This window comes from Mastacembelus armatus, chromosome 21 (genome assembly GCF_900324485.2).
Source record: "Mastacembelus armatus chromosome 21, fMasArm1.2, whole genome shotgun sequence".
NCBI lineage: Eukaryota > Metazoa > Chordata > Actinopteri > Synbranchiformes > Mastacembelidae > Mastacembelus > Mastacembelus armatus.
The window spans coordinates 24,605,030-24,632,089 of record NC_046653.1 but is presented as its reverse complement, the minus strand read 5'-3'; the positions used below and the strand labels follow the sequence as shown (position 1 = coordinate 24,632,089).

General features: G+C 44.6%; 1 protein-coding gene across 1 annotated transcript; it reads right to left on the bottom strand.

Moving 5' to 3' along the window:
- Nucleotides 1–714: 714 nt before the first annotated feature.
- On the bottom strand, nt 715–26,786 carry LOC113123582 (SH3 domain-binding protein 4). The gene is made up of 5 exons (XM_026295771.1): nt 26,653–26,786; nt 14,519–14,742; nt 11,758–14,120; nt 3,127–3,315; nt 715–2,591 (listed from the first exon to the last, which is right to left on the bottom strand). Exons 2-5 carry the CDS (start codon nt 14,640–14,642, stop codon nt 2,367–2,369), a joined length of 2,901 nt encoding a protein of 966 aa, XP_026151556.1. The 5' UTR covers nt 14,643–14,742; nt 26,653–26,786; the 3' UTR covers nt 715–2,366.
- Between the last annotated feature and the right edge of the window lie 274 nt (nt 26,787–27,060).

Here is a 27,060-nt window from a genome sequence, read left to right as displayed (position 1 = left end):
CACGTCAGCCTGTACGCTGCTGGAATTAATTCTACTCCTTTTGGCTCTTTTTTCTCCCCTGTTAATCTGTGTATTTAATTAAGCTCTGCTTGCTTTGACAGCACAGAGAGAGAGAAAGCAGAAAAAATGACATAAGACCAAGTCGGTTTCTGACAAATCTTGAGTAAAAATCCTCTCAGTTATCAGAGAGAGGAAGCAGGTGCCCAGCTTCTGACCTCTGACCCTCTCACTTCCACTCAGCGTTGTTTCTGTAGCCACATGGCCCGTGTCCAGATCTCTGCATCCCAACATGACACTGTGCGCCCAGTTCTAATGACTTCACATATGACACTGCAGCTTCATTTCAGGTTTTCACTACTGATTTCACTACAGACAGAGCTGCTCTCCTCACAGTCAGTGTTTATCAGTGAAGCTAAAGCAGAGCCCCTATTCATTCCTCACAACAAAGACTGTAAGATAACTGGACATGCATCTTCCATGCTGCAGACTCCTCGTCTCGTTGTGTGTCTCTGTTTGCTCACAGGGCCTGGGGCCCAATCATGTGTATTTTTGGGGGTGTTCTTCACAAACAGTGCTGATAACGCATGAAACATGGCGACCTGTCACCCGCTTTCAGATAAGAAAACCTCCTGACTGCGATGTTGTTTGTTGCTTTTACTGAGACAAATGACGGGAGCAGACTGCAGCCCAAAGCAGGGACCCTGTGACAAACGGTGTGTACAAATATTTACATTTTATTTTGTCTTTTCCACAAAAGTATCCAATCACAAAATGTGACCACTAGATGTGTGATTAGCACATTATACAGTAGCTACACAGCACTGAGACAAACCAGAAGCTTTGACAGTGTCATTACAGAAGTGGTCTCAACTTTGTACAAGGTCCATGTGTGGAGCTGGTTTCAGTTTTGGCAAGCTTTGGTAAAAAGTCCTTTTTACAGAACAAAGAAAAACACAGTGGCTGAACTTCATGCAGCTCAAACAGTTTTTGATCAATTAGTCAAAAAAATATTGAGCAGATTAATAAACTCAAGGTTGACTCACCTGTTCGGGAATTTTCAACCATATCACATGACTCTCCTCAGCAGATTAACACCTCATACGACCTTGAGTTATGTAAAACTATGTTAAACCTGCTGCTTGTATTAAAATACTGCTCCTAAATACATATATCATTTATAAATGTGCACCAGTAACAGGAATGCAGCCTGTAGCCACGTCTGTGGGATGTTATCTCTGGTTTCTGAGAGACAAATGATTCTGTGAGACCACAGAATTCCCCTAACCTGTCCTCCACCCTCCTCTCTGTCGGTGTGTGAGGACAACTTCCCATCTGTGACGAGTCCAGCATGGCTCACTCAGCTGTGTGATGGATCTCCTCTAAAAACATCCCCTGCAGTCCTTCAGCCCAGCATCACTTCCTGGTAGGAGTGATATTTACTGCTGATGGAAATTTAATGGAGATAAAATCTTACTGTCAGCTACTGGCCCATGACTCCACACTTTGTCTCCACTGTGGACCAACACCTGCAGTTTAGTGATGGCTGTGCAACCTCACGTTGCTGCTGGGGAATGTGCGATATGGTGAAAAGTACCAGAACCAATGAGATTTAATTTGGCTGTTTAAGAACAAACGTCCAACCCGATTATTAAATATCAGCTTTTGTCCAACTAACAGGCCAAACACTCAGTTTACACAGATATAAAACACACAAGGCAGCAAACATCTGAGGAGCTGAAGCCACAGTGTGTCACAGCAAACCATGAATCAAATACGACTGTTAAATCTGTTGTTGGTTCCTTTTCTGTAACATGACAAATTTGATGTGCAACATTAATAAATGATTCTGTTTTCCTCAGTGCCAGGCCTTAAAAAATGGCAGCAGAACATTTGGATCTCTGAAATGAGAAGGACGACAGGAAGAGAAAAGGCTGATGAAGAGAACAACAAGCAGCTTTTCTCTGTGATATAAAAACAAATGAACAGCTTTGACATGTGACAAGGCTGCGATATCTAAAAGTTACTTCTGTTGAAAAAGTGTCTTTCTTGGCATTCAATCCACAGTTCTTAACCAAAAGGGTTCAGAGTGTTGCTTTAAAAAAGGCTGTGCCGTAATACGAGTACAAAAATACATAACTATGCAGGACAGGAACTATTAAAAGAGTCCTTATGAAGAACACTGCTCCGTGCAGCACTGTGTGGGTTGTTAGAGACATGGGGCGGCCTCGTGACGATCACCTGGACACGAGGCAGCGCTGCAGGAACAAAAGGACAACAAGGGGCGGCGGCATTTGGAGCGAGCAGACAGCCGGTACGCAGTATTTGGAACAGTATGAACGCCCTCCAGACGAGCGAGAGGACAGAGGTTAGATGGCGTAGTCGTCCTGAGTGGCAGGGCTGAAGGCGGAGCTCCGCAGGGCGTCCAGGCAGTTCACCAGGATTAGTGTGCCCGTCAGGTGCTTCCAGCGTTTGGTGATGGGGTTCTTCATCTTGTCCAGGCCCATGTGCAGCTCCTGGATCACGTCCCTGTAGCTGTCGCCGATCTGGGCTGCCCACGTCACCAGGAAGTCGTACGCCGGCTTCCACATTGCCTGTAGACAGACAGACAGAGGAAACAGCTCAGCACAGGTTTGAACTTCACTTTTTAATCCCACAGAGACTGAAGTTTTATTACAATGACTAGTTTCATGGTTTATCCTTCAGGGAAATTCAGTTTGTATCTGTGGCAACTGACAGACAAACATATTGACAACAGTGGACAAAGAGACATGATAAAGGATTTAGTCCACAGTCGGTACATCCCAGCTCTGTGTAACAATAATGCCTGTCAATAGAATTGACTAATCATTAAAATGAGCTGGACCTGGATAAACAGATGGATTAACATAAAAAATAACTTCTTTCCATATGAAATATCTGGAACAATAAAACTGAGATTTTCCAGCCAGTTTGGCTAAAATCACACACAAACATTTCAGAGCTGACACTAATGTAAGAATCTGTAGCTCAGACACAGATCACATATTTTGTCTTTTCTGTTTCTTCCACTAACTTGTACATAAACCAGATAAACCATTTCCATCTTAGGTTCCATGTTAAGATCTGAGACAACAGTTATCTCCGTACCTCGCTGTCCACCACCCCGTTCCTGTCGCGATGCGGTGCCTCATAAGCGTCCATCTGCTGGCGTGAGACCTTAGCGAGCCTCTCGGCCAGCTCCCTCCATCGCCCGGCCAACTCCACGGCCGTGGTCAGGAGGACAAAGTCCATGACCAGTCTGGCCACGAGACCCTGGCAGTCCATCTTCAACAGAGCCTGCAGAGGAAGGACACGTGGACTTCAGACTGAGATGAATAAATAAGAGTTTACAGCCTGAAGTGACAGAGCCAGGTGCAGATCAGGAACTCAGATTGTGGAGCCTGAACTCTAGAAAGGTCAGGGATGAATTTGAGTGGACGGGGTAAGAGAGAGGACAACAGGGAGTCTAGTGAAGATGGAAACAGCAGGAGTCAGTGAAGATGGACTAAAACCACAAACTACAAAGAGACTAGTAGCTGTACGTCTACAGGTTTCCTTGCACTGCCCCGATCCTGTGTTATTCTCCACAGCCTGCCTCCTCAATCCCCCTGCAGAGCTCGGCTGTGTGCATTTTTCAGATGCTTTCAGGTGGGAACAGAAATAACAGCCCGGTGTTGCTTCAGCAGCAGAACTCAGGATTTATGTCACATCTGAAGTGAAGAGAGGAAAACGCCTGGTAATCGATACTGATGCTGAGAAGATACAGAACAGACAATGATTCACCCCAGGACAGAACAACTGCTGTGTCCAACCAGATTAAAGTCCACAGCCCTGTTCGCCCCCCCCCCTAACAGCAGCATGCTGAGAGTGTAGCTACAGTTTGTCCTCAGGGTGGCGCTCAAGAAAACAGAGTCAGTAATGAATAATAATTGGCAAGACTTCTTGCTCTCGACTGAAGTTTGGACAACAACAACATCTCCATCCTCAGGCTCCAATAACAGCGAGGCAAAAATGCAACGTGTCAAAGTGGCTCCTGTTTGTTTGGATCTAACCGGTCTGGACAGGAGCCCGGCTCCTCCCATCATCCCCTGTAACCTCTCTGTCTGCATCAATTCTGCCCAGGCGATGGCTGTTTGTTGGAGCGGGAAGAGGAAACGCTCAGACTCAGACTGTTCTTGCTGCAGACAGCGAGTCGCAACGGATTTGCACATTCAAATGTGGCACATGCAAATACACAAGCATTTCACCTAATGGAGACACATGCACACACAAAAAAGTTTCTAAAATGTTTTCAGTCCCCACTTTCCCAAGATTCTCTCATATTTACAATCTGTCCCCCCTTTACAAGACACTTTTCAAAAATCTCTTCAATTTCTATAAAATTCCTCGTTACTTTTTAAAATGTCCTAAGTGTTGAACAAATGTCCCCGCACTTTACTATTCATTGCCCGGTTTAATGGTTGTATATTAGGAACCTAAAAACAGCTCAAAGGTCCTCAGTAAAACAAAGACACACACAATCTCGGATGCAGACCCAACAGAGCGAAGGTGAAGCTGAAGCTTCACTCCCACGTGCAGGAATGTGTGGAACGACAGGATATGAAGGGGGGAGGATGGATGGAGGAGTCGGGGGCAGGGGCTGAGGAATGTAACGCTCCAGCAGTTTCGCTCTCTCTGAGACGAGACCCCAGGATGAGATAACAGTGGCTGTGGACCAATCAGACGCCTGTTCTCCAGGAATGCGGCGGACAGATCAGACCAGTTTCCGCTGGACAGATTCTACAAATTAGGTTTGATTTGGACTTTGAGGGACGGACTCCACTGTATCTGAACTTCGGGCAGTCAGGAAGATAAACAGGTGCCTGTTTTAAAGGTGATAATTTCCGACGTGTCCGCCAGACAAAAGTGCTGCTTGGTGATGACATCAAGCTTTGTTTACTCAGCACAAACATTTCAATGCAGAATAAACATTCTTCTTTTCATGGCTACAGCTGGTGTTAGGCATCATCCTGAAGGTAAATCTAAACACAAACCTCTTCCATCAGCACAGTCCACACCTGACTGACTGACTCACGCCAATGAAAAATCCCCTAAAGCATGATGGGAGTGGACGTTTAAATTTATTTACACAGAATGAAAAAGAAACAAATAGGAGTGGCACAATGTGTTGACTCATTTTACACAGCGAGCTCCTTACAGCCCTGAAACACTTTACTTCTATCTGATATCTGTGTTGTACTGAAGGTCATTGGAGCCTACCTGCAAAATGTCACTGGCTCACAGAAGAAAAACAACCACAGAGTCATAACGAACACAAACAGATGCAAAATGAGCAGCTAGTGTCACAGAAAAAACAGCCTCACTAAGCTCCTTACGAAGGATGGGGCCGTTTCCTGGTCGGTCTGGGGACCTGCTCTCTAATAACTCCATGTTAAATGACTATTTCCAGGTTTAACGATGAGATACAACACTCGGGACTAAGGCTGGTGGTTCACACAACAGGGAGGTTTATGAAAGTGTGTGTTCGTTTTTCATACCAGGTCCATTTCACTGGCCACAGCTTTAAGAAGTCGTTGAGTGAAGCTGCACTTTCTGTCTTTTCCTGGCACATCTTATTGGGGGAAACATTCTGGCTGCTGTAAATGTTTGATGGCGTGTTGTAAAGTATTTATCACTGAGCGTGGTGCCCTGTGAGTCTCCAGCCTGATCTCAAACTAACGATGGCTGCAACACACAGAGCTGGGTGCACTGTCATTACCGCAGTTAAAACGGCTTCCACACGCCGCCACAATACTCGGCCACTGTGGAGGAATGAAATGCTGCGCCGTGTTTTTCTAAAATGTCAGCTGGTCTATTTGGACGGGTTATGGGACCCTGAGTGTGTGTGTGTGTGTGTGTGTGTTAAATGCCACAGAGTTTGTTTCACCAGCTCAGCAATCAGCTCTCTGAAGGCCTGCAGCTCCCCCAACTGCATAAATCATCCGCTTGTCAAAAAGGGAAGAAAATTCCTGCAGACATATTTTTAGAGATAACGTTGATGCAGAGACGAAGCAAGAGGTTCAATCACCACCAAAACACACACACACACACACACACACACACACACGCATCTCTGCTTTCACAATCAAAGAACCAGCTACTCCCTGGTATGACCAGCACTGAGATTTGTGATAAACTGTTTGTTTTTTTTTAAATCATCCTTTTTCATTTTCCTTCTGAGCCCCAAAACTGACACTCAGTCTCTCCACTTCAATCTCTGCTTTATTATTTTTCTATCCCATCTTCATTTTCCATCTGACTTCCTCCACCTTTCCCATTTGCAGCCTCCTCTCTCCATCTGCGGCTTTGCAATTTCATTCTTTTTCCGCGTTTACTTTAAAGCCACTTTACCCTCTTTTTAACTTTTCACAAACAACCTCCAAACTCTGGAGAGGGAATAAAGACTGTGTCTGCTGCCTTTCACTTTTTACCCTACATATGAACACGCTCTATTCTTCAGAAACCAGCTCAGAAATATACATCCCCAAGGAAAGCTAAATCTCTGCAGAGTGACTGATCTGTTGTTCAGTAAATTACTCCAAAAGCAGCCGCTCGGCACACCCAACCACTGAAGGAGGGGAGAGGAGGAAGTGGAGGATGAAAAAGGGGAAGGAGGCAGGGAACAGAGGAGGAAAAAATGTTGATCTGTGTACAAAAATGGCAAAGCAGAGAGCTAATCACACATAATGGGCCGGGTGGCCTTTCCAGTTTTCAGTGCCCTCCTCCAGAAATAGGATGTTATTATTATTCCCAGGCTCTATCTGCCACACTGATCTCCCTGCAAATAATTTAGGAGGGTCAGATGCTCTGCTGCAGAGCTGACTGAGAGCTTTGAAATGAGAATCCCCTTTAGCACAGAGAAACAACTAAAGTTTCACCTCTGTGGCCTCCTGCTTCACAATTTCATGGAATCTGCAGTGGGTGTCTGTCTACAAGAGGAGGAACCACAGGAGGGAGGAGGAGGAGGCTTCTCTTTCTTCACTAACTGTAGTGCTGGAGGCATCCAGACTGAAGTCGCAGGACAGAACTGGTTCATTTAGAACTGCAACATTACAACATTACATTATCAGCTAATGTGGTGGTTCTGCTCTCAGTCGATTATTTCACAGTATAATAAAAAGGTCCCTTATAAACCAGGGGGATGTGTTTAAAAGTGTTGTTTTGTCCAATCTGCAGTGCAAAACCTCCTCTCATATATGAAAACAGAAAGGATCAACTTCTCAGTGCTGAAGTTTGAAGTGAGGGAAACGCATCTCGAGAAAATACAGCGATCAGGTGACTAAACAATCAGTCCAAAAAAGAGAAAAACAAAAGAAAAAGCTGTTGCTCATTTGTCTGGAAGAGATTCAGAGCATTTAGCTGTGTAAGGAACTACCTCGCAGTTACATTTTACTGGCAAACATGGTATTTGAACATGTCAGAACATCACGTGGAGACAGAACTGGGTTACTTTGATTTTGCCATTTTAATAATCTCTAAACCCTCAAAAGGAGTCAGCAGCAGCTGGAGGTGGAGAGGACCTGTAAAGGCTTGCCCAGGATGATTCAAGTCTGTGCAGTACGCTTTGGTGAAATCGTGTAGTTTCCTCACAGGAAACACCAATGTGATACGACAAAAGCACTGAAATCTCATATCTGACTGAAAAATGTCCTTACACCTATTCTTCTCTATGATACGCTGCCTGTGAGGTGGACTAAGTGAAGTCAGAGACGTCATTTTATATTTTACACTGTCTGTATTTAATGTCCATCAGTGGCAGCAGAAACAGGCTGTAGACACTCACTCATCACTTTTCTTTTAGCTCTGGGTTTGGTCTCCACCACCTCCTGAGGGAAACCTCTGGCTCTTTAGCTGCTAAATGCTCCACTATGTTCTGACCCAGCTGGTCTCTGACTGTGTCTGTCTGCTGTTTGCTGTTGAGCAGGTAGAGGACTGTGTCTTTTTACAGCTGCTGAAACTCTTGAGGTCCAGAACCAGGAAACCAGAACAGATGTGGTCCAAACAAGGCCTTCAGGAAAAGATGGTCCACAGAGGTGAGTTCACTGAGACACGTGTGATCAGTTTCACATTAGTCATAATAATATGATCCATAGTTATTACAGAAATAATAACCAGAACAACCTGACTGAGTTACAGATTAAATAACATATACCACAAAAAATTTTAATTAAACAGAAAAGCAACGATAAAATCAGGGGCCTTAAAAGAACCTGAGAGCTGTCTCAGCCATAGACTGAAGTGAACGATGTAGAATGTCTCTCTGTGTGTAGCACTGCACTAACATTAAAACCATGACCTGTTATCTGTGTAGCAGCCTTCGCCTGCCAGAGACCACATGCCGGCTACAGCAGGGGTCTGGTCTTACTGGTACAAGGGGTCTAGGTCAAGGAGGATTATGGGAAGGACATGGAGGCTGCATGGTCTGCAGGCGCCTGCAGGTCCAGAACTGAAGCTTCTGTTTCATTTCTGAACAATGAGCAGGAAACATCTGTAGACCTGAGATCCCACAGACACAACCTGGAGCCTTTCCATCATCCACTGACAACAACAGCACAAGCTCCTCACACAACAACAACACGACTCTCATCAAAATGTTCTGATGGAAGCATCCAGAATGAATACATGCAGCAGGAAATGGGTCGGGATTATTATTAATTTGCTTCTAGGATGCATTGCTATGAATTCCTCTGTTCACGAATCCAATTTTACAAAGTTCCGCCTGACCCAAGGATAAAAACAGCTCAACAACCCCTCTGATAAGATCAAGTCTGAGGTCTCCTCTGTCCCTCTCCTGAGTATGACGTGCTCCACAGTTAGTAAATGGTTTATGGGAAACCATACTCTTAATAATTAACTGTTGTACAAATACTTTTCTTTAAGTAAAAGATGTGTGTATGCATCAAACGTTATCGTCATATTAGCAACAATGCTAGAGAGCTTGTTAGCTTGAAGTGCTCTGTTGTGACTGGGCAGTGACACCATCAGTTGAAGCTGGTCCCAGCCTGCTGACACATTATCTTAGATCCAAGTTTCCAAACAGAATTCACCCAGTTGGCCGAGGGTTTAAGACGCTGACCATGTAACTGCATTGTGCTGGTTTTGTTATTGAATGTCATCGCCCATCCCAGGGCCCTCGTTCTCACCCCAGTGCTTATATTTTACAGCACAATAAACAAAGTCCTTCAAAACGTGGACAGATAACGATCAAATCTTTAGAAATGTTCAGACAAAATGACTGAATGATTTAACTGCTGTAATCCTCTGAAATGAACAAGCTGAATATCTGAAAAAGAACAGCATGGCAAAAGGTTAGCGGTGCAAATGTGATGCAGACATCTGATCAGATGTCACAGGGACTGGAGGGGCACTCAGCTCCCTTCTGCTCAGCTTCCCCACAGATGTGGGCTTTTTAAAACAGGTCTGGAAGAGGCATCGATCCAGCGACACATGGTGATAAATCCAAACCTGTGCTGCTCCTTATTTTGCCAGTTTACACTTTCTGCTTGTTGCTCAGTACAAACCTAGAAACACAAGTAATTATTGTAAACATAAATAATAATCACCTTAAGCTATGACTGTAGGATTGACAACTGATTATTGTAAAATCTTTAGCCTACGAACTTGTATTATGTAACAAGGACTATTGTTGCTGCTTCTGTCTAAAAATAAATAACGTCTTGTGAAATAAATACTCCAGTATTTAGCATCTGCAGAGCAGGAAGGTGCCTCTTCACTGTCAGTCCAGTCACTACTGAGATAGTTTGTAGATGAGATGTTCAGCTCTCTGTGATTCTGAGGCTCCCCTGCTCTGTTAGGATGGTTTACATGACAGCAGAATCAATCCAAACAAAATCTAGAGTTGAGTCTGTAAGTGGACAAACCACCAACAGCTTTTTCCTGAATTCTGCCTCTTAACGTTCAGCTCTCATTGCCAACACAGGAATAAACCGAACTGTGTCAGCAGGACATTAAAAGCTCAGTTCACATTTTAGTTCCCTGGATTAACAGGCTTATATCTCACTTATATCACTCACCTGAGCCTGAGAGCCAGTTAATTAGGGCCAAGAGTGAAGGGAAACAATCCATGTTTGTGCCAAATGAACCGTATGTGTGCACATGCTCGGCTGATGGTCCATTTCTCCACCAGTAATCAAAGCCGACCAGAATGGATTCATACATTCAAACACAAAGGCAGCTCTTTGCTGCGACCACAGTGCTTTTGATTTGGTTCTCCATCTTCTAAAAATAGACGTCTGTCCATGTCAAATGATACACCAACAAATCAAAAGGATTGTCCTCTCTAACACAGAACACTGTTCCTCTGCTAGAGGACAGGAAGATGAGGATTTCATCTGACAGCCTCATCAAGCTCTCACTCCGAGGCCCACACACGCAACCAAATCCACTTCCCAACAGAAAACAAACATCAGATGTTTGCACAAACAACAGATTTATGTCTGTTACACAAAACACTTTCGTGATTTCAGATTTGCTGGACGCTTTGATGGTCCACACAATAACTAGTAGTTTAGGTAATCTTGACAGAAATAACACAAAAACAGACGTTCAGAAATGAATTGTACAGTACAGTCTCACAGAAAGGCCATATTCACTCACCACCTTTTATTATGTTCTTTTCCATGCTGTAGTTTTTCTGTCTATAAATGGTTCTAACTAGTGTTTACAACCTAACAAAATTACAGTGTTCCTGCTGCAGCTGTAGCGTGTTCATGACCTCTGACAGAGGCTCTCAGGAGGATGAGAAACTGACAGAGAAATGAAGTGTAGGAACAGTGGTATACAGGGGGAAACTGTCACAGTATTTCAAACACACATAAAATACAAAAAAAAGATAAAATTGAATATGCAAAGTTTTATAGAGCATTTGCTCATAAGCACAAGTCAGACTGGATTAGCTGTTTAGGAGCTGAAGCTGTCCTGTCTCCCTGTGGTGACACTGAAAATCTACATTTCAGTGCTGGGAGATGCAGCGGCTCAATAAGGCCAAATGAGAAAAGCATCTGTTGTGGACACATCTGTTCACTCATATGAATAAAATCCCAACTGATGTTGAACTTGGCTTCAGGATACACATCTGATTTTCCAGTTAAAGCTTTCTGGAAAAGCAGACGTAAGAGAGGAGGGTTATGCTGTGAATGTGCTGCCGCTCTGCACAGGATTAGCACCTGTGGATATAGTTTGAAGATATTCACCAACAGCACATGACACTGCTACGCTACACTACTGTGGTCTCAGTTCAAAAATGACTTCATACTGTAAATGCAGGACTAAAGATCTCATTAAACTCTGACTTTGATATGGGAATTCTCTGCTGCTCATATGAGGATGAAGTACTCTGCTGCTCTCCACCGTCTTGATTAGACCTCGATGCCTACACAGCAGTTATCGACTGCACTCCCAGCAGAATTAGCAGACTGGACCACAGCCTACAGCCCAGAGCAGAGCAGCTGTGGGCAGATAACAGGGTAAAGGATGAACTGTGACAGAAATCTCCTAGTGAGTGAGAGGATGGAGACAGAAACAAACCCCCATGTAACTGGACAGATGAAGGACAAATCACATGCAACTGAAACTCAAAATTCAAAACAGGGGAAAACAATTTGCATTTTTGTGAAATCGGCGGCTTGGAGAAAATGCTAAGTCACTGCAACAGAGGAGGATGCCAAGGCTGTAACTTACTGTCAGGAGTTCTTTTTGGAAGGACTTCCTCTCTTTGCTCTCTGTATTGTTGCAGTCCTCCTTCAGCTTCTCCAGCACTGAGGCGACCCTCTCTGGTTCGCTGTCCAGCTCTGCGCGGCAGAAATGTGTCAGAGGCAGGTTGACGTATCCGAGGGCGTCCGCGAACGCCCGCCAGTTTCCGATGTTCTCCATCAGTATAGTTCTTACAGAGGCGTAGATGTACGTTAGGAACTTGCAGGGCTTCAGGATCTGTTCCAGTAGCGATGAGGTCGTAAGTTCAGGCCCACTGAAGTAAATGGGCTTAACTTTCCCAACCACCAGCACATTCTTTGCATGGACAAGTCCTATTTTGCCCTGATAATAACCAATGTACCATTCTTTTGTCCACAGCTGCCCCTTCAGCTTGATCTTCTCCTCACTCAACAGAGCTACAAAGTCACCTTTTTTGTACTCAAGCAAGTACTGATTTTTTGTTTGTCGGATGACAGTTTTGATTAACTTTCCAAACTTCAGGTTGTTTATCTTCCTGTCCTGAAAAACAGGATATTTGGTGGCAATGGCAAGAGGAGACAAGACTATCTTACCAACTTCCTTCTTCTTCAGGAAGCGCCGCTGCCCGGAGGATCTTGGGCCTGCTTTGGGTGGCGGTGTTGGTGTCTGGACACAAAACTGAGCCAGTATACAATCGTGGTCATCTTTGACCTGGATTCTCAAGGTAAAATCAGAAACATCATCAGTGTTACGAGAAGCAATGATGTAGACAAGCCTGCTGACTTTTCCTAGTTTAACCTGGAAGCCTCGGACCACTCTGGCCTGCTCGCTGGCCTTTACCTCATAGTTGGCCATGTTGGAGTAAACTCCAACACGGAGGTCCTGCGGTCTGGACAAGACAAACTGGTGTTTACCCCAGAGCTGCAGTGCTACTGGTGGGGCAGACTGCGCCTGCTTGCCAGCCTCACTCACCAAGAGTGTTTTTGGGGCACAGTCGTGACCAAACATAGCCACAACTGTCTTGAAGGACGGGTGAATGTGTTTGGGACCATACACTCCTAAGGTGATCTTTTTAACAACTTGCTCCCAAACTGTGGAGTCTGGCGACACGGACTGGGACTGAGCCACAACACACACATACATGCAGGGTTCAAGGTTATCCAGGCACACCTGGACTGTGTCCCCATACATGTATGCCTGAGGAATGGGAGTGTAAGGCCCCTCTTTACAATCACTCCTGACACACAAGACTTCAGTCGTCTGCCTGCTTTCCATTTTTACAACCACAGACACTTTCATCTCCAGAGTAATGGTGGTCTTAGTCTCCATGTTGCTGAGTTTAATCTCCACCACAGGGCTGACGGTGGTGCAGCGGTCATTGTTTAGCTCTAGCGGTGGGTCGAGCAGAGCTTTGATTGAAATTTGCTGGGTGTCCCCTGGGGCCACATGACCCTCAGGTATGTGGATACTGATGTTGGTGTCTGGAAGCTGGACAGCCCCTCCAGAGCTGTCCAGACGACAAACAATGTTGGTTTCCACTGGCTGTGTTTGGCCCCAGCCTGGGTTCTGACCCAGCGAGTCCAGGTCATGACAGGACCTGGCTAACTTACGGTGGGTTAGCCACGCTGTACGGAAATCCTCCCTGCTCTGGAACTGCTCTGGCGCTGGGGCTTTAAGGCCTCCAAAGAAACTGCTGGAGGCCTGAGGGGTGTCAGACTGAGCCTGAAGGATGGACAGCTCAGACAGACTGTAAGACCTTTTGCTTCTGAAAAACGGGTTGTCCCTGCGCAGTGTCTGACCCGCCCCTACAGTGGGACTAAGGGCATTCAAGTTAAAAATGCCACTGCCAAAACCATTGACGTCGGCAGTGCTGCTGGTGGAGTTGGGCACTGATGGAGAGAGTGTATCAAACAGCAGGAGGTCAACTGATTTATCATTACTGTTCTGATCGAGTGAGCTCTGAGGACCCCCATGTAGGAAAGGGTTTGTAGAGGTATGGGTTGTTGCAAAAGGGTTTCCATTTGGGAAGGTGGTTGGTTTCAGTATCACTCCTGCCCACTCTCCTAAAAGATCCATTTCTTTAGCTCCCTCCTCGCTACTGTCTCCCACAGTGTCAATCATCCCACTGTCACTGAAGGACGAGTCTCTGTAGTTGATGGGCTGCACATACGCTGCAGGGATGTAACCCATCTCTGTGTTGTTATGGGCGTACCACCACTCTGCTCCTGAAGAGTCCAGAACATAGAGGCGGTCCCCTTTAGAGAACTTCAGGGTGGTGAAGCTGGATGGGCAGTAGTCTTTAATGGCAACAACTTCCCTGGCAGTGCCAAAGGAGGCAGTCGTGTCCAGTCGTAAGGCACTGGGAGAAGGCACTGGAAAAAACAATGTCAGATGATGATTACATGGACTAAACCACAAAGACAGACTGACTGACAGACAGATCATCCACTTAATGTCACAGACTGAACAGGTTTACGCGTTAGAGACGACACGTTTCAAAGACATTTTTAATAGCACATAGATAAATAAATAAAACCTGGACCCAGATAAGAAGCATAAAGATCATTCAAACACTGGCTTGACACAGTTTAATAGCATTATCCCTAACTGCCAGTAAATTCAGATTTAATTGTAAAAGTGAACCATGATTGGTGCACAGGACATCACCTGTCATCAAAACAACCAAAACTGTGCAGCTGTTTGTAATTTCACAGAAAAAGCTGCAGTTTCAGGGTCTTTATCAGCTCCACAGGATGTTTGAGCAGCTGACCTTTGACATCAGTGAGACTGGCTTCTGACACTCCTTCGCTCAGATCGATGAGCGTCCCCTCTGACTTGCAGCGTGGGAGAGAAGTGTTGTTGTTGGTGGTGGCTCTGATTCGATGGGCGGCCATGTTCGGACCCGTCGCTGTGCACCAGCCGCTGCGTTCGGACTATTGCAGTGGATTTTCTTTAACTAGTGGCCAAGCGGAGGTCAACAGCCTCCCATGATCTCTGCAAGACAGAAAATCATAGTTACAGAGTTAAAAACTAAATAAATAGTTTGTTTGCTAAGTTTTCTTGTATGTTCTTCTTTTTTTTACAAGTTGTCGACGAGCTCACTCTCATGGACAGCGTGTTTTTAACTAACAATCAAATCACCAGTGTAATAAATACACTTCAGTTTGTTACTGTGAAATGAATATTTTCATACATTTGAACATGTTTCTTGTAACATAATCAAAGAGAATTCTTGCATGTCAAAAACAAAGTCTCCAAAACGCTTTTCAAATTTAAATCAGCTACGTTCTTCTTTTGTGCATCAGCTCCTCAGTTCTGACAATGAAAAACGCCAAAGTGCTCAGGGCACAGACACAGATGTTTCTGTTTTTATGTGAATGTGAAATTGTTTTGTTTTCAGCGGTTTGTACTATCAAACCAGACTTCGCTGAAGAAATGTGACTGTTTCCACAGGGCCAAGTTCTGTCTCGCCTTCTGAGATGTATGTTGTTGATGTTGATCATGCTCATCGAGCTGTAATCATTTTTAATTGGAGACGTTTCTGAGTTTGCTGCTACAAATGCACATCAAACTAAGCAACGTGAAGTGGATGTGCATAAATATGTGAGTGATTAAACTCTTGTAAATGACTTTGATCCTGCAGCCTCGTCTCAGCAGTTTGGATCTTTATGCATCAACAGGAGAATTAGAAAATCGATACAAACAGAATAATCAGTTCTTTCATGCAGACTCCCAGCTGATGTTTCATTAATACTCGTAGATCATTTTATTTATTCAGGCCTATTTAACTGACACTTTCATACATCATATCGAGGAAATAGGAAAAGTGATGTATCAACATTTCAATTATTTTGTGTTGTTTCTAATGTATGTAATTAATGTTTGTTTCATTATGTTTCTGATTTGAAAAGTAGCTTAACTCATTTGCCACATATGATTAAGTACATTATTAAGTCTATTTTTGAAACTGTGCAGGAACACAATGTAAACACAAAGCGTCCATAAATAGCCAAAATATTTGCTCTTCTTTGTCCCAGAACTTGATATAAACACAACTGATCAAAGTCAGTGATTCCTATGAACCTCTTAAGACAAAGCCTGGTGATAGTGTAGATCTTCTTATTAGTAATAAACCTCATGGAAAGATCAGTCTGGTCCCTGAGACACCCTGATATCTTCAGTGTCCTACAACAACCCAGGTCTGTTCTTTGGTGTCATCCTCCACTGGAATAACAGGTTTGTTGGTTGTTTTCAGTTTGTACATGTCACAGAGGCGGGAAGGTGGTGAAGTGGTGAGGGCTGTCTCCTCCCAGTAGAAGGTCATGGGTTTGAACCCCAGTGGACCCGAGGTCTTTCTGTGTGTGTGTGTGTCTTTGTTGCTGTGCCATCCCAGTCCCACACAGTTATGTTTTAGCTGCTCCTGATCTAATTTGTCTAAGCACAGATACACATCCACAGCAGCCTGTTGTAAATGTAAACACGGAGAATACACAACAAACAGGACTGGAAACTGCAGAGCAGCAGATGTGGGTCAGTGGAACATGCTGTGGTTTGAGAGACACCAGGCTTTTCCCTTCAATCCATAATTCATAAGCTCATCAGCTCAGGGACGACACAGAGAGGAAGAGGCTGAGGAGAGTTTCCTGCTGACACACTTCCACAGCAGGACACAGACAACACACACACCTGCCAAATACAAATAGAACCACACCTCGGGGAAGAGGATTCTGTATGTGTGATATGTTTAAGCTTCTGTAAACATCTAAATTTAGGATCCAGAAGTGAGTGAACTGAATAGTTAGTGTGAGAATCACTGATGATTTGAGTGTGAAGTCTTGACTTGTCATCGTAGGGAATCCACAGGCGTTACTAACCGAATGAACCACTGTCAACAAGAAAGACAGCGAGCACAACACACACAATTTACCAAAGACAAACCTCCACACAGGAGCAACCTGATGAGCAACCATCGTTACGTTATCATCATAAAGACTCAGACGATCATGTTAAAAACTTGATACCTTTCCACCTGCTAAACACCAGCGTGTCGGCATCATCACTGAGAGCAGCTTGGTTCAGCTCTGAGCGCTGTTGTGTCTAAATGCAGCAGATGACAGCCCCGTGCTACGGTGTCTTGTTTTTTGTCACGCTCCCTGAACTAACTTCCCTAACATCCCCCCACAGGCTGTGCTGTTGTTCCTCTTGCAGTAAAACATTCACACATGCACTGCATCAGAAACAAAGGGCAGCAAGGTGGAAATAAGCAGCTTCGTGTTTGTTTTCAGCTGCAAAACAAGAAGTTATGCAACAACTTCCCACATGTTGTGCTGACATTTAGGACTTAGAGGAATTATTCTGTTTTCAGCCCATTCGCCAGTGCTGAATTATTATTTTAATATAGAGGATCTGCAGGGACCTCTTGTTATAGGACGCTCCATAAACCTGCATCGGCCTGCTCAGTCTACACATGCACGTCTTCTATTAAACTCTGACTACTGTTCAATGCATCACCTGCAAACTAAGATGATGATGAGAAATCATCCGGACTGAGAGGCTTACAGCTTCTGCTAAATGATTCCCTGGGCATCAAAAATCTAATTTTGGTTTTCAAGCAAGTGTGAATCTGTGTATATGGTAAACCAGAGCTGTAACTAACAAACGTGTGCAGGTAAACAAGTTATTTTTCTGATAATTGTTGCCTGTAACATATTTAATATTTTTATCTTTTAGTTTCTTTGTGTTTTTATTCATTTGTTTTATTTCACCTGTTGTATTTGCATGTAATCTTTGTTTTTGTGACCTTACACCTCTGACCTAAAAATATTAGCATCACATCTAATCCTCCATGACTCCTCCTCAGACCCTGCAGCAGCTCTGTCCGCCGACGTGTGGACCTCATCTCTCTAAAAGCAGGGGGTGTTGTGGGAGGTGAGGTGAGGTCAGGCCAAAACTCTGGGTGGTCTGCAGCAGCAACAGCTATCCAAACCTCAGCCCGACCACCCTGCACTGTTTAACACCCACCTCGGAACAATGGTGGGTGGGGACGTCTCTGCATGTAAATCTGAGGAAACACGAGAACAACAAAACTCTGTCATGCAAATCACCACATGCTGCCTGGTAATAAGCTGCGGGGAGGAGCTGTAATGAGGCTCAGCCAGCTTCTCTGCAAACAGCGTGTCAAACTCCCCCTCTGGGAATCTCCAAGAACAGTTCTGCAGAGTTTAACCACTCGCCTGTTAGAAGAGACTTTTCAGAGTGTTGAATTAACAGTTCGCTGTATTTCATGTGCCCCTGGTACTTTCCCCAGAACCTCAGCATCACAGGAACCAGATCTAAGCACGGATTCAGTCTTTATATTTAAAGACAGTGACAGTAAGACCTGGTACTCTGTACAGGATTTATGCCAGTTCCCATTCTGGTTTAATGCAGGTTCACGTTACTATGGTAGTTGCTCCTGCAGCCCAGTGTGCTGCCTGTGCCTCAGACACTGCTGTAATGAGATAAGTAGCTGTGCTGGGTGTCCACGCTTTCTACGTTATCACCAAAGGCCACTGTGAGAACTCAATATTTGTAAACCTTTGGAGGTTTCAGATGAAGGTGAGCAATGAAGACGCTTTATTTTCTGTCTGTAATGAAAAACCATTTGGCACCAATCTAATCCTGGGACCCCCCCCAGAGGAAACGAGCTGCGGAATAAAAGGAGAAAACTTCACAGAGCTCTTCCTCTGCACAGACAGCGAGGGAAAGGCTGAGTGACTGTATCTTTTTCAGCCTCCTGCAGTGAACTGAAGTGTGGAAATGGGCTTTCGGTGCCTCAGAAGGGTCAACACGCCGCCGCTCCTGGCAATGCCCGACCTCACGGCCCAGACAGGAAATGAGAGCAGAGGTCAGACAAGGGCAGACGTAATTATCATTTCATATTCACAGCTTTGGTTTGCATAGGGAGAGGCCTGACAGTACGAAGGAGCCATAAAAACAACAGAGCCGCCTCCTCCTCAGGGCTGACGGTGGATCTGTACCATCAAAAAACTCTTCAAATAAAGGATCCGACCAAATTCTCTTCTCACAGTCTGCAGAACAGCCCACTGCATCAAGGTTTACTGCACGAGCTGCAGCCTGTTACATGTCCTGCATAAATCATTTAGAGCTTTAGTGCTTCTTTCTCCAACTATAAAACTGAATTTAATGTGCTCAGTGGTTTTAAAGTCTGTTGGCAAAGAGCAGTAAAAGAACAATTAGTCATTTTCGGACCATATACACACACATACAGACACGCTCATGGAAATGCACGTTGTGATGAAAGTATGTGCCGCTGTTGAAACCTGATCTGATAATGGTGCCATGTTCTTCTCATCTCACTCGAGGTCTCTGTTAATAATGTTCACATGCAGTGAAATGTTCAAACCCAGACTCCCTGTTCTGTCAGTCTGGCATTTGGATCTGAGCATCTCCACCAGAATTGAATATAATAATCAGTGGAACTGAACCTACAGATCTGGATCACACTAAGATTCAAGGTAGGTTCTTTTGTATAACTGACATGAAAATCTCAACACTAAGCTGCTATAATTAGTCTGTTAGTCAATCAAAATACTTGATTTTATTTTGATAATCAATGCCAAAGATTTTCTGGCTCCAGTTTCTGTTGATCAGACAAAACAACATCTGAAGGCATCTTCGACTGGGTGAACCTGGGATGGACATTCACAGACTGACTGAATTATTAGCTGCAAACATGAAACATGAAACATCAGGTGATGATAGATCTTCATTAGAAGCCCACTAAGTCACTTTGACCATATTAAAGTTATGTTCACAGAAAAGTTTTGTGAATTTAGCCCCAGATTTAACATGTCAGATTTGTGCTGTCTACATTACAACAACATTAATGGGGCCTGGGCTATAAAACTGGTCACCGCACAAGATAAAAGACACAACAACATTCACCCCGCAGCAATAAAAGCATCCCGGTGATTGAAACACTGGCTCCATATCAGCGCAGGCCGAGGCTTTGCTGGGAGTTTAAGGATGACTGCCGCTGAGCAGGAAGTGGCTGAGGAGGAAATGCCTTTGTGATGATCTGTGAGACTCTCCCTGCCTGCCTGCACATTTCCTCCAACGCATTGTTCTCGTCTCCAGAAGGATGCTTAAGACCTAACTACACAAAGCACCACATTCTGTGTACGGACTTCATCTCCACGCAGGAACACCAACAAAGAATCAAATGCAAATTTCCTCCCGTCCATCACTTTAGTCTCAAAAACTCTAAAACTGGATGCTGTTAGAAACTTTCTTTCTTGACGTCAATGCCTGGTTTGTGCTGATTCTAGAAAAAAAACATCTTACAGGTTTGTCAGCATCCGACCCTCAGCAGGATTTCTGTTATCTCCTTTCATCAACTATAAATTCACCTTCATGTGGAATGAAGCAGGTTTCAAAATACCAGGAAGAAATGCACTGAACATAGCTGGGCCTTAACAGCACACACACACACACACACACACACACACACACACACACACACACACACACACACACACACACACACACACACACACACACACACACACACACACACACACACAGTTTTCTTCACTGAGGATGATTGATTGTTTACAACAACACAACCCACAGAAGTGAACATTACAGGAGCACTTTTCTATACACAGACCTGATATTAAACAACTTTATACTGTGGATGATGAGCTTTGTGCTCAGCTGACCACAGGGAGAGTTTCTAAAATAAATAAACGGACGTGAACTGATGCAACATTCAGAGTTGACATCTGATTGTTTTATTCTCCCCCATTTTAGTCTCAGTTCCTCCTTTTATTTTATGCTGTTTATCTATATACAATTAGCTTTCATTATATAAGAGCTAATGTTTTGTGTTCCTCGTGATGGTAACAAAACAAATCACCTTCAGGGATTAAAAAGTAATCTATCAATCTATCCATCCATAAATAATCATCAATCAATCAATCAATCAATCTGTCGGACTGTTGCAGCCTATTTAGTGGTTCTATAAAGAAAAAGAGCCCTGTATTACACTGATCCCAGTTCAGCCACAGACATGCAGAATCATCTGGTTGCTTTGCAGTGACAGACCTTGAATGTGCTCATCAGATAGCGAGGGCCACCAGGTGCTGCGCTCTCAGGTCAGTGAGACACGTCAGAACACAAACAGCCTGAGTCAACACACTGAGGCCTTGACTGGAAACAAAGCTCCAGTGTGTCCAGAGAAAGGACACTGAGCAAAGCTTCTGTCCATGTGCAGGGTCGCACTTCAACATGTCAGCCGCTCATTAAAACACAACCGATATTTAAAGCTGCAAACAGTCACGACTCACGTTTACTTTTAGTGTTGAATGTCTTTTCCTTCTCATGAAGCTTTAACAAACTGTATCAGTGTTTACATCAGTGTTTACATGATAACAGGCGTCTCTGTGTTCGTTAGCATGTTGGTAGCATCCTGCTGCTAAATGTCCAAAACTTCACTATTAGAATTTATTTCATTATCAAGGGATGTCTCACTGTTTAATTAGTCCTTTATTCTAGAAAAAGTCTAACAGCTGCATGCAGTCATAGCAGGTCTGAGCTGGTCTGAGTAGCTGCTTCTTCAGTCTTTACAGCAAATGATTCACTTCACGACACAACACAAACCCGCCTGCTGCAGCACATACACAGCTTCATTCACATCGTGCACAGCTGGACATCTGTTGTGAGGTTTACCAAGAGCAGGACAGCATAAGGACTTGCAGCGAGAGTAGTGTTACTGCAAAGAGCCTTCAGGAGTCTGCAGGTCCACTCAGCTGGAAGACAAACACACAAACCCAGGCCAAGAATTTTCAGAGCATCTTCCTTTTTCTAAGATGCACACTCTGTGTTTATCGACTTAAAAGCTCCTCAGAGCCCTGTGCTGCTGCTGCTGCTGCTGCTGACTAGGGGCAATAAACTGTGAACGTCGAAGCATTTTGGCTGCAAACAGTCAGTGGGATTATCTGCTTGAGTACATATTTAACATGTTAAATATGCTACGGCTGTAGACGCCAGTTTAGTTGGTTTTTGTTTCCTCTTTTAAACGTCTTCCGTGTGGTGGAGTTGGTGCAGCAGCAGCTGCAGACATCTGTCATTCCTTTACTTTCAATATAAACACACCAAGGTGGAAGGGCTGCAGGGATAAAGTGAGGAGGAATGTGAGGAATGCCAAGCTCCAAATGAAATCATGCATTATTCACGTGAAGGAGCAGAAAAGAAATAGAAAACTTATCATTCTTTAGTCGACAAAGACGAGGTTAGAGATCACGCTCAACTGTCATTCAGGGCTTTTATCAGGAAACTCATTGGGCTGCGTTCGTTGTTGTCAGTCTTGTCACGGACCAGAAACAATGTCTTTACACAAACGCCCCTATCCCCCGGGCTCACCACCCACACTAGACACACACTGTCTCCTTCAACAAGACTATCCTGCAGCCATTCTGGCTTACAGATGTGAAGCTGCCATCTTCATCACCCACCAGAGGACCAGAGCCCTTAAAACAGGACTGTCTGCTGATACTGACTCTGATCTGATGCTTACACGCTGAAAAAACAGCTGTAGCCTTCGAAATTCTGCCCAACTTATTTTTCAGCAACTAATTAATCCAAACTATTCAAAACTATAAAGCTGATATGCCTAAAGGGCCGATCCAGAGCTAATAAAATTTTAACTGCCAGAGAGAAGATGCATCACTCTGCTGGACTTGCTGCGACTATAAAAACACTATATAAATTATACAGCAATCGGTGCTGCAGAGTGATGCGTCTTCTACCTGATAGACAATCTTTGGCAGAGCACAAGACCCCACAAAGCCCAACATGAGCCAAGTGTAATTCTGGCCTTGGATCAAGTTTGTCACTGAATTAATGTTAATCAGTAGCTGCTGATGGTGACCTGTTGCTGGGGTTTGTCATTTAACTGGTCAAACCTGGGAGAGAAAATCAGAAGCTGCTGCGTGAAGGTTTTGTGCATTGTTCCTCCCTGACAACTCGTTAAAACACTTTCAGCCTCAGTCAGCGTTGAACATGCAGCCAAACGCTCACAGCCCACATCTCTAATTTATTCAGCAGCTCAATAAGACCTTCAGAGGTGGGGTCAGGAACAAGGACGTCTTCTTCCTGCAAAGGTAGTGACCTACCTGACTACACCCATAATGATTAGAGACTGAAAACTGGCCACTACTGTGTTTGAGGACACAGCAGTCCAGGTTCAGAAGCCAGAAACCAGCAGGTTGAGAAGGATCCTGATATTTTTTACCATGAATGTCTTTTAATAAACTGCTGCTATATGTTTTTCAGTCTGGACCAAATATAGAAACTCTTCAGACTAGCAATGTTGCTGCAGTACTGACCCTTGAAGACTCCTTTCCCTTCTCCAGGCACCTCGTAAGTCTGTGAACCTGAGCCAGAAATCCCCACTCTGGCCTGACAAACACAGCTGGTGTGTTAAAAATGAAGCTGCTCTTATGATTTGATTTCCAAAAACACTCGCAGAGAGCAGTGTTTACGCCTCGTCATGGAGCTTTCTGCCAAACAAACTGATACACGGCGTGTTTCCGTCCTGATAACAGGTGGATCTGACTCGTAGGCAGCAGTGAACACTCACCCTGGACTGCAGCTGATGCATGAAGGATGGGAGGGTGGGGGGTTGTTAGGAAAAGACTGAGCACCACAATGACTCACCCCAGCTATAATGCTGGTTTCAGTCCGTGACATTGCTGGCCCTGGGATAGTGGAGGGGTTGGGGGTGGGGGGGCAGCTGATGCCTGATGTCAACCACAGCCGTGCCCTCGCTGTTATAACTCGTGCTGTAATCAGCTGGAGCTGAGTGCCAGCGACACGAGGACACGCACGTTCGCCTGGGATGGAGGGGGAGAGGTGGGGTGGGGGGGTGCTTATCAGGAATCACACGCATTCATTCGAATGGTCTACCCACACCCAGCTACAATGCCAGACCTGGTCCTGAATGATGGAGGAGTGATGAAACGGATCCAGATTCAGATTCATAGACTGACGTCAGACTCCTCAGAAAAGAGGCAGGTTAAAGTGTTAAATGTGTTGATTGTGATCAGTGTTACTCTTCCTGGTGTTTGCAGTGCAGATGTGAGAACATCTGGAGGGAAAACAGAGGGATAACTGTACTGAGAATGAGACGTGTGTTTTAGATAAGTCTGCCAAGTGAAAACTCCTGAGTAAACATTGCTGAATAATTTGCCAATTTGTTGGTCTCTAGAATAAACTGAAAAATCACAGCTGAGTGTGATCCACTTTACAGAAACAACAAATATTTAACACTTTCTGCTTCAACCGTCTAAAAATTATTATTCAACCATCAAAATAGATTCTGATAGATTCAATTGACTAGTTGATTAATCCTGTAATCGTTTCACGCACATGCAGCAACATTGACTGATGTGGTTTTAGTCTAATAAAACCCTGAAAGCATTAGATGTGTGTAATATCACAGTTGTGCCTGCTCAGTCCTTCACAGCGACTCATTATTTCATTGAGACAAGAACAGCATGATAAATGTGCACATGTAATTACTGCTCCTGTAATCGAGTTTTCATTAAAATGCCCATGAATCATTAGCCGAGAATGAAAAGAGCCAGTTTGAACCACGGACACACATTAATGAAGGTTTAACTTAAATGTTCTTTTTGGTCTGAGTCATGTTCGGTGCCGTGTCCAGCTCTCTGCACATTTTCACTGCAGCACAGACATTCTTAACCCAAACATATGGTATTCATGTATTATTCAGAATGAAAATTATATCAAGAGTAAATAACAGTCTGTGGTTATGATGCCACATCCAAAATCAAATCTACCACAGCGTGACTGCTGTTGTCTGGCATGCTGGGAATCCAGTCAGATCATGACTTGTTTGTGCTACAGCCCAGGGCTAACTCTGCTGCCAGACTAAGTTTTTCCAACGTGTTTTCTTTCAGTGATAACTGGTTTCCATTTATTCCAGTATAATCAGAACATTAACTGGCAGATCAGGGCAAACTGCTGCCTCTGTGTTGACCTTTCTTCCAGGCAGCTTTTGTAATTTACAGTAAACTTTAAAAGATAATAAATACCAGTAGCCCTATCCTGGAAGGTCAAGACTGACCCCCCACATATTGTACCTTTAATACAGAACAGGCAGGTAGAAAAACTGCTGAGTTAAATGAAGAGTAACAGGGGCTAATGTCACACCTGCTGGATCTCAGTGTTCCCTCAGTTTGAGCTCTGGGTTTGGTCTCCACCACCTCCTGAGGGAAACCTCTGGCTCTTTAGCTGCTAAATATCCACCATGTTCTGACCCAGCTGGTCTCTGACTGGGTCTGTCTGCTGTTTGCTGCTGAGCAGGTAGAGGACTGTGGCTTTTTAAAACACTGAGTGGTCACGTGCTCATTAGCACTAAACTCAAAAGTCCAGCTAAAAATCCTGACGCTCTGATGGCCCATAATTGTGAAATCCGAAGATCACTGGAGTTACACTGTTCTAACGTCATACCAGAGGAACATCAGGGGGCAACCAGACTCCTACAAAGCAGGAACTCATGCATTTAAACAGGTTGGAAACAAGCTGCCAGTACAGCCAGATTATGTAAATCCGCTTCATTCAGAGGTGAAAGCAAAGTTGTGCACAATAATCCCTCACTGGAAAACTGAGCAAAATCACAGCCAGTACAGCAGGTCTAAACTGAACCAGGAAGCCGGTCTGTGGCAGACTTATTTTTACATTTTTCTCTTCCAAATAATTTGGTTTAGCTCAAAGGTCTGTTTACATCCTGGCTGCCTGAAACAATCCCAGCGATGTCATAACTTCCTCCAGTTAGTCTGGGACGTGAAGAAAACAATGGTCGAGTCTATGAATAAACTTATTTTAAAATAAGTGTAATGTTCCTTTAAACATGAATTGAAATCGAGGACTGCTGTGAGTGGGACAAACCCAGCAGGTGGTCTACACAGACCCTGTAGACCACCTATAGCAGGCCTGTACAACAGGACTGTGGTGCTTCATGTGCACAGGTGACTCACCTGGCCATGCACAGCTACCACGCTCTCTGATAACAGACTGGTTGTGTCCATCACGTACATGAACTAAGACACACATCCATTAGATATTTCTCCAACACTGTCATCCAGTAAAGGTCTTACATGCTTTCATGTATTTTGACATGATATTTTAATCAATAAGTGGATTATAACCCTGGAGAAGCACCAGTGAAATGATGCTTCTCTCACTTTATGTAAGCAAACAGCCAAACATGTGGACTCCACTGTCAGACCTGTGGACAGGGGGCAGATATTCACGTCTGTCAAGCTGAAATCAGAGAAATGTGCTTTTTTATTTCAGTGTGGATCGAAGTTGGTGCTGGTTGTCATGTCAGCTGTGGCTCCCCCAGCTGACCACCCTCCTCACAGCCTGATCTTCGGTCCTGAGTTGTGTTAGTTCATGTCATGGAAACCAGGGTCCCCACAGTCCGAGCACACTGAGACCTAACGGGCCACAAAACACTTCTAACAACATAAAGGCAGCAAAGAGAAACTGGCTCCGAGCCCAAACAGCGGTTCTGTAGTTTCTCAGGCGGTGGGAGCCACTTCCAGCCGCACAAAAACGCTTCAAACGCTCCAACACATACACATGTAGCTCCACCGAGAAACTCTGCAACACTGGGGACTTTCCAGAAACTGTCCAGATCCACACCGGACCCGGTTTATGTCGTGGTTTTTCAGCCCCCGCGAAGGGAAAAGTTACAGGCTCCAGGATGAACATTGGCGCTCCAGGTGGAGCGTCCGCAACATTTGCGCTCCCCGAAACCGCTTCAGCGCTGAAGGGGAGAAAAGAGACGCAGAGAGGAACACGGCAGCTTACCTGGAGAACAACAAGTCTCGCTTTGGACCCGAGATCAGAGCGGAGCAGTCGCGGTTTCCGTGGATCTCCCTCCCCGGTGCTGCTGCTGGATGTGTGCGCGGAGCCAGCGCGTCCTCCCGGAGCAAAGCAGCCGAGCTCCGGCTGATGTCACCCGGACAGGGAGGGGCCTCACCGGGACACATGATGTCACTGCTGTGCAAACGCCTCGGCCTGCACACACAAGACCCTTATTTTATCATCAGCAGACAGAATATAATTAAAAATCAAATAAAAGTTACCAAAAAAAAAAAATCAACCAGTTGGTCCCAACTTTCATGTCCATTATGGGACCAGTGGTGAAGTACAGGTTTAAAGGAACTTCATATTTTTACTATTAGGGAAATATTCAGCTTTTCATTCTACATTTGT